This window comes from Helianthus annuus, chromosome 1 (assembly GCF_002127325.2).
Source record: "Helianthus annuus cultivar XRQ/B chromosome 1, HanXRQr2.0-SUNRISE, whole genome shotgun sequence".
NCBI lineage: Eukaryota > Viridiplantae > Streptophyta > Magnoliopsida > Asterales > Asteraceae > Helianthus > Helianthus annuus.
In genome coordinates this window covers 14,725,553-14,733,740 of record NC_035433.2, presented here as the reverse complement: position 1 = coordinate 14,733,740, position 8,188 = coordinate 14,725,553, and the positions used below count along the sequence as shown (strand labels likewise).

The 8,188-nt window shown below is 42.3% G+C and overlaps 1 protein-coding gene across 1 annotated transcript; it reads right to left on the bottom strand.

Annotated features, from left to right (window-relative positions):
• Positions 1-5,708: 5,708 nt before the first annotated feature.
• Positions 5,709-6,824, bottom strand: LOC110943590. Its single transcript, XM_022185349.1, has one exon. It carries the CDS (start codon positions 6,822-6,824, stop codon positions 5,709-5,711), a length of 1,116 nt encoding a protein of 371 aa, XP_022041041.1.
• Positions 6,825-8,188: the final 1,364 nt, after the last annotated feature.

The window sequence follows — 8,188 nt, the reverse complement described above, 5'->3', positions numbered from 1 at the left end:
GTGATATTTCTCTTACTCCGGCTCCGGATTTATTCTCTAAAGTCCTTTCCCCTCAGGTTGCAGCTCATATGATCCGCCAAGTTACACCGGAGGAGGTGAAAAAGGCGATGTTTTCTATTGGTATCGATAAACCTCTGGGTCCTGATGGGTATACAGCGGCGTTTTTCAAAAGTGCGTGGCCTATTGTCGGTAATGAAGTTACTTGTGCTATCAGAGATTTTTTTAAGACAGGAAACCTCCTTCGAGAATTGAATCACACAACCATTGTACTTATTCTGAAAATTCCTACCCCTTCGGCAGTCAGTGACTATCGGCCGATTGCTTGCTGTAATGTCTTATACAAATGTATCAGTAAAATCGTAGCGGATAGAATCAAAGGGGCGCTAAATGACATCGTTAGTATTAATCAATCGGCATTTGTTCCAGGAAGGAGAATTTCTGACAACATTTTGTTGACTCAAGAATTAATGCGTAATTATCATAGACACGTGGGGCCTCCAAGGTGTGCTTTTAAAGTGGATATCCAGAAAGCTTATGGCAAGGTTGACTGGAGATTTCTAAAAAGTGCTTTGCTTGGATTTGGGTTTAATGAAAAGATGATTGAGTGGATCATGGTGTGTGTCTCGACAGCTTCCTTTTCTATTTGTGTCAATGGTTCTGTTCATGGTTTCTTTAAGGGCAATCGAGGCTTAAGGCAAGGGGATCCAATCTCCCCTTATCTTTTTTTTTTGGGTAAAGGGTTACCCCGGTGAATTTTATAAAAGAATCAAAGAACAGGGTGCGACAAAAAGTTTGACACACACTACTAGGCTTGACATGCCAAGCCTAGGCAAAACAAACAAACAAAACCAAAGAAACAGCCAAACCAGAACAACCCGAAACACAAACAAAAACTACATCACACTAGCTAACTAAACACGCCATTAGCCCGGAACGTCTTCCTTTATTTCCCATGCTTCCAAAAGTCTCCTGCTGTTCACGTCTCGGCCGATCTTGAAGCCCATAATACGAAGCCGTACCGTGTCAAGAATAACTTGCGCCACCATCTCTTCCTTTCTGCGTATGTTGGAAAACAGCCGGTTGTTCCTTTCTTGCCATATGAAGTATGTAGACGCCGCAAGAACAAGCTTACTTACAATGTGATCCAGCGTCTTTGAACTCGCATTCTGTTCTATCCATCCCATAATAGAGCTCCAATAGTCACTAACATACCTCAGATCAGTTCTCTTCTTGACAATATTCCATACTTTAGCCGAAAAAGAGCATTGAAAGAACAAGTGATCCCTCGAGTCCCGTCCATAGTTGCAAAGAGGACAGCACATAAGTCTTAAATTTGTCTCACTCCCTGCTTCCCAGACCGCCAGTCTATCCTGCGTCTTAAGCTTATTTTTTAGAACTAACCAAAGGTGGAAAGCGTGTCTTGGAATGCATTGGCCATACCACACCATGTTCACCCAAACCACCTTGTTATCCCTTAAGCGAAGGTTGTTCCAAGCTTCCCAGGAATTAAAATGCACAATTTTACCTTCCACAGTTTTCCAACCCAGTCTGTCACTCGAATCAGGAACAAGATGAGGAACCGTGACATTTATGAGAACTGGAAATAAGTCGTACCATGCCTGTGGCCACCTCCAATTACCATCCGCACCCACAAGTTCATCAACCGTAGTATGCAAAGTAAAGCCAGCTTGAGCTATTCTCCTAGGCGTAATAAAGTTACGGATCGGACTACACGAGCACCAATTATCACTCCACGCATTAGTCTGCGAACCACTACCAATCTCCCTCCAAACATAAGGTCTGACCAGCGGACGAATAGATAGAATCTTTCGCCAACTCCAGGTTAAGCTACCACGGCTTTGAATATCCCAGAAGTTTCGGCCCTTTAACTTGTACGAATGGATCCATTGGACCCAAAGGGACTCTCGGTTGCTAATAATACTCCAGATATGAGACATCATAAGGCCTTTGTTCACATCTGATATATTTCTGATCCCTAGACCCCCCTCATCCTTAGGCAAACAAACATCATTCCATGCAACTTTTGACCGAATATTGCCCGGAGTCCCTGCATTCCACAGAAACCTGCGCATTCTCTTTTCAAGATCCTTAACTATTCGCATAGGCAAAATAAAGACCGATGCCCAATATGTATACATAGCTGAAAGAACAGAGTTGAGAAGCTGCAATCGACCTGCAAATGACAGCGATTTAGACATCCAGTTATCAACCCTCCTCTCCATACGTTCCACAAGCACCCGACAGTCTCTAAAGGATAACTTGGTAGAGATCAAAGGAACCCCGAGGTAGCGAATCGGAAGGTTACCCTCACGAAACGGCAACAGGCTCATAATCTCAGCTTTAACTTGACTTGGAACATTACAAAAGAAGATCGTACTCTTTGGCAAGCTAGGGACTAAGCCCGAAACACTAGTGAATTTCTCCAATACATTCCGAATAAGCTGAACCGATCCAGTGTCCCCATTAACAAAAACAAATAAATCATCAGCGAAGGACACATTAATAATCTTTTGTTTAGAGCAGTGGCTATGGAACTTAAATGCCGGATGTAACGCCATCTTTTGTAACATGAGAGATAACACCTCCATAATCAACGTGAATAGGTATGGGGACATTGGATCTCCTTGACGAAGACCCCGTTTCCCCGAAAAATACCCATGCAGCTCACCATTTATGCTAACCGAATAGGAAACAGAAGTGACACATGCCATAATCCAAGAGACCATCTTTCGGTGGAACCCGAACCGTTTAAGGATAGCTTCCAAAAAGGACCAACTTACAGTGTCATAAGCTTTTTGGATATCAATCTTCAATGCACACCTCGGAGGACCGCGATTCACATGATAATTATGCATAAGCTCATGCGTAATAAGAATATTATCCGATATCTTCCTACCCGGAACAAACGCCGACTGGTTTATGTTCACTAAAATCCCCAAGCTGCCCTTCAAACGATCAGTGATTATTTTGCTAATACATTTATAAATCACATTGCAGCATGAAATCGGCCTGTAGTCGAGCACCGTATTTGGAGTATCTATCTTCGGCACCAACGCTAAGATCGTATGGTTTATTTGCTTCAGAATTTGGCCATTGTTAAAAAAATCACGCACCGCTTTTATAACATCAGCACCCACTATATCCCACGCATTTTTAAAAAACGCAGATGTGTAACCATCCGGACCGGGGGCCTTGTTCTCACCTATACTGAACATAGCCTGTTTCACTTCATCATCAGTGACCTGTCTCACCATATTCTCCGCCACATTTTGTTGTAAAACATTAACAAATAAATCTGAATCATCAAGACTCGCAACCTGATCTTCGGTACCCATGAAAGCCGAATAATGGTTGAGAAGAGCAGCCGCAACATCACTTCCCTCATACTGATTACCATTCGTATCCTTGATGCAATTAATCTTATTTCTCGCATTCCTACTTTTCACACAATTATGGAAGTAAGAAGTGTTAGAATCAGAACAAAAAGTGCTTCCGCCTTCTAAGGGACCGTAACAGTTACACACACACATAGGGTTTCTCTGGGCGAACTAGGCGAATTGGGCAATTTTCGTGTAATCCTAGCAGAATTCGTGCTCTTCTAATCACGATTGACATTGATTATCATCTGAGGGTTTCTATAGACGATTCTTAGAAGACAATCAGTTGAAATCGTGCTTCAATTCTGCATTTAGGGTTCCGATTTTCATCTTTTTTCTGTTTAGTGAAGAGGTGCGGCTGTTCGTCGGCTATAATTTCTCCGATTAGTGAAGAGATCCCGATTATCAGATTAGGGTTTCGACAATCCATAATCAGATTGTTTTGGTTCTTGATTTGATCGATTAGTGGGTGACGGCTACTAGGGTTTGTTCGATATCCTAGTTGTGTTCGGCTAGGGTTAACTTCAGCCGATTATTTGGCTGTTTCTCTAGTGACGGCTGCTAGGGTTTGCCAATTTTTGAGATGGATGATGTTAGTGGTTCTGGTGGTAAACAACAGGTTCATTCGACACCGAGGGCAACGTTTGAAGAAATTGCAGCAAGGTTTAAAGTAATTGACAATCTCTCGGCTCAAACTGAACCCCGTAACGTTAACATAATTGATGAATTGATAAAGAATTCTGTTCCAATTGATGCTGAAAACTTGCGGTCAGCAACTAGGGTTTCTGATTGGGAAGGGATTAAGCAAGCTACCAAGAGATATGCGCAAAATTTTGAATCCAATGGTGCTGCATCGACAAGTATGGGGGGAGTGAATTCGGGGGCTGCAAACCCGGTCTCATTTGCTAGCGTTGTGAACACCGAAAAGGAGAAAGTTAAGGTTAATTTTCGGATGATGGAATCTAGCGAGTCGGTTGATGGTGCTGATGTGGTTATTCCATTGTCGTCGGTCAAGCAAGTCTCAGACAGGTATGAGAACACGTTGTATGGTTATTTTCTGGGCAAACGGCTGGCTTTTCCTGTGGTGGATTATTTTGCAAAGAATAACTGGGTCAAATATGGTCTTTCTAGACTAATGATGAATGCAAACGGGTTCTTTTTCTTTAAATTCAAAACAAAGGAAGGGATGGATAAATTGGTGGAGGATGGGCCATGGTTGATTAGAAATGTTCCGATAATCTTGAAGGAGTGGTCGGCCTCTGTCAAGCTGGAAAAAGAAGACATAAAGGCTATCCCTGTTTGGGTTAAGATGCATGAAGTGCCGTTAGCAGCTTATACTGAGGACGGTCTTAGTTTGCTTGCTTCTAAGATAGGGGTGCCTAAGATGCTAGATTCATACACTGCTACAATGTGTGCTGAGTCATGGGGAAGAAGCAGTTATGCTAGAGCTCTTATTGAAATTCATGCCGGGGCTGAATTAAAGAGGAGTATTAAAGTTGCAATCCCATCTTTACAGGGTAATGGTCACTCAATGGTGGAGGTGAAAATTGAATATGATTGGGAGCCTTTGAGGTGCTCTGTTTGTTGTGTGTTTGGTCATGAGGATAACTCGTGTCCTATGAGGCCTCAGGTTGTTTCGAGTGGGGAGCCTAGTAAGAAAATTGATGATTTTCAGGTTGTGGGTGCAAAGAAGAAGAAATCTACTAATCAAGGTCTTCACATGAAAAATCAGAAGCCGAAGGTAGTGTACAGACCAGTTGTAAACCCTAAACCAATCTCGTCCTTGAAGAAGCCGGTGAACAATCAGGTATCAACATCAAACCCCTTTGATGCTCTTAAGGATGATGATGGTGGTCAGGGAGGTAGTAATGTGGGTCGTAGAGAGAAGGAGAAAAAGTCGACTGATAGGCAGGATTCGGATGAAGAGGAGGTCGAAGAAGTATACAATGAAACTAGTGCATTTATGACATCGGGTACTCATCCTTTCTCTTCGAAAGCAGGGGCAAGCACCTCTTCCACAAAATTCTCAAATGGATAGGCTGCTTTTGGTTCGTTTGAAGGGGTTGCCGGTTTGTGGCAACTTTATTTTTGATGATGGCGGCTGAGGATTTTGTTTTGTTTTGTTTTTTCCAAGTTTGTCTACTAGATCATGATGTTTAGTAGGCTAGGTTTCGGGGTGTCATAGATGTTTTGTTTTTGTTGGGTCATACATATATAGGGCATGTCCTATATATGAACTAGTGTGGAACACATCCTCACTACTTGTACTTATTTGCGGTTGATTTTTAATAGATTTACCGGGGTAACCCTTTACCCAAAAAAAAAAGAAGTGTTAGAATCACCTGCACATAACCATTGCACTTTGGACTTTGGCTTCAAGAAGCACTCCTCATCATAGACCGCGGCCTTGAAATCTCGTAGACATATGACTTCTGAAGCCCGAAGAGTGGCATCAAACGGCTGAGATTCCACCTGTTTTTGAATCTTATCCAGGTCATTCCGTAAATCAACAACCCGTTTATGAAGATTACCTTGATTACGTAATATCCTCCTAAAGTGCGATTTCAGATCCTTCATCTTCTTCACCACTGAGAACATGGTCACACCCTCAACCGGTTTATTCCATTCGGTCAAGACAGCTTCACGAAACTCAGGCTTAGACACAATAAAATTTGGGAACTTAAACGGTTTAGGCCGATCCCTATGAATAGAGAATAGTTTCAGTATGGCCGGAGCATGATCCGAAACACGAAATGGCTGAAACATGGCATAAGCATCCGAAAAAACCTCTAAGAGTTTGATGTTGCCCATGATACGGTCGATCTTCTTTAGCATTCCTACCCCATCCTTTGGTTTTTGATTCCAAGTATAGTGCAACCCGTGAGTCTTAATATCAATCAGTTCCGTCATTTGAACACATTCATAAAACTCTCGCATTGCTATCGTGTGGGAAGACGGACCCATGAGAAAATCCTCCATATTCAAAGCAGCGTTGAAATCACCCATCACAACCCAAGGAGTGTCACAAGTGAGGCCTCTAAATTTAGACAGATCATCCCACAAGCTTCTCCTATCCTGATACTTGTTCTCCGCATACACAAACGAACAAAATATTTTCTTTTTAACCGATTTGAACAAAAGCTGCGTATGAATGACCTGATCGGATTGAGCTATAACCATAAGATCAATGTCCTCCGCATTCCACCCCAAAATCACCCTCATACCTCTACTACACATATCTCCATTCGACGTCCACTTCCAATTCCTAAACACTTTCTCGCATATCTTATTCAGCTTGTTTACATCCACATGGGATTCTAAAACTGCACAAATACTTAATTGATTCTCAGCAATAAAATGACGAACCTCACTTTGTTTCAGGGGTTGGTTCAGACCCCTTATGTTCCAAGCAGCTAAGGTACCCATTAAAAACCCTCGTAACCGGGAGTGCTTGCCCCCTCAGAAGATTTATTATTCTGGTTACCACTCATAAAATCAGCCATCTCTGTCGGATTCAACTCTTTGACTACATCCGGTTGGTGAATACGGGTACCATTATTCTCATCAATCATGGACTTGGCACTAGTAGGGTCCCTCTCCTCATCATTCAAGCCATTATCGAGCACCCCAAATGAGTTTGACACCTGCACATTAGCATTGCTTCCCGTCGAGTTATCTCCCTTCGTACCAGAAGTACTTGCATAAGATTTATTAACCTTAGGCCTATACACAACCTTTGGTTTTTGCTTTTTTTGTGGGAACGAGTACTTTGCCATCTTCCTTCTATCCGTAACAAATCCCTCCTCATCAATGGTAACCATTTTGGACTTACCATTAGATTTGCTGCTACACGTATTCTCATCATGACCAAATAAACAACAAGCACTACACCGTTTCGGCCTCCATTCATATTCCACCTTTACCCGCTCCATAATGAACCCGTCTTCATCCATTTTAGGAATAGCTAGCGTAATCAAATCCTTTAGATCATTGTCAGCATTAATTTCAATCATCGCACGAGCATAACTACTCCTACCCCAATTCTCAACACACATATCAGCCGCATAGGAATCTAACCTCTTTGGAACACCTATCTTAGATGCGAGCAAGCTTAACCCATCATCAGTATAAACTGAGATCGGCACATTGTGCAACTTTACCCATACTGGCACGGTTTTGATACCATCTTTCTTGAGAGCAACCTTCGGTGACCATACGTTTAAAAATAACGGAACTTTACGTATTAACCATGGACCTCCCTCTAAAACCTTAGTCAATCCCTCCTTCGAATCGAACTTAAAGAAAAAGAAGCCTGACGTGTTCATCATAAGTTTTGAAAACCCAAACTTTGCCCAGACATTCTTTGCATAATATTCAACCACAGGAAACGGCAACCTATCCCCTAAAAAATAACCATAGAGGACATTTTCAAACTTATCCTGTACTTGCTGAACAACCTCTTTCGGTATAACAATATCAGCATCGTCTCTAGATTCTATAGCTTCCATAAGTCTGAAATTTACCTCCCGTTTCTTACGAGTGGCTTGCACTTTATCCGCATATGAGACTGGTTTATCCTCCTGAGTAGCTTCCCAGAACACCTCATCCTGCATATCATTCGGTTTAGCTACCTCCGGCCTAGCATCCTGAACATCAACTGGAACAGTGATCTTGGTAAGTTCGTCGATAACATTAATTCCCTTCGATCCCTGTTGTTGATCAGACACAACACCCCTACGCGGACAGAACGTTTTTCCGTCAATATTCAATAACCTAGACGAAAAACCCTT

Bases quoted from the DNA above. Each gene is read 5' to 3' on its own strand.
- LOC110943590 (XM_022185349.1), bottom strand. From the start codon at position 6,824: ATGGGTACCTTAGCTGCTTGGAACATAAGGGGTCTGAACCAACCCCTG.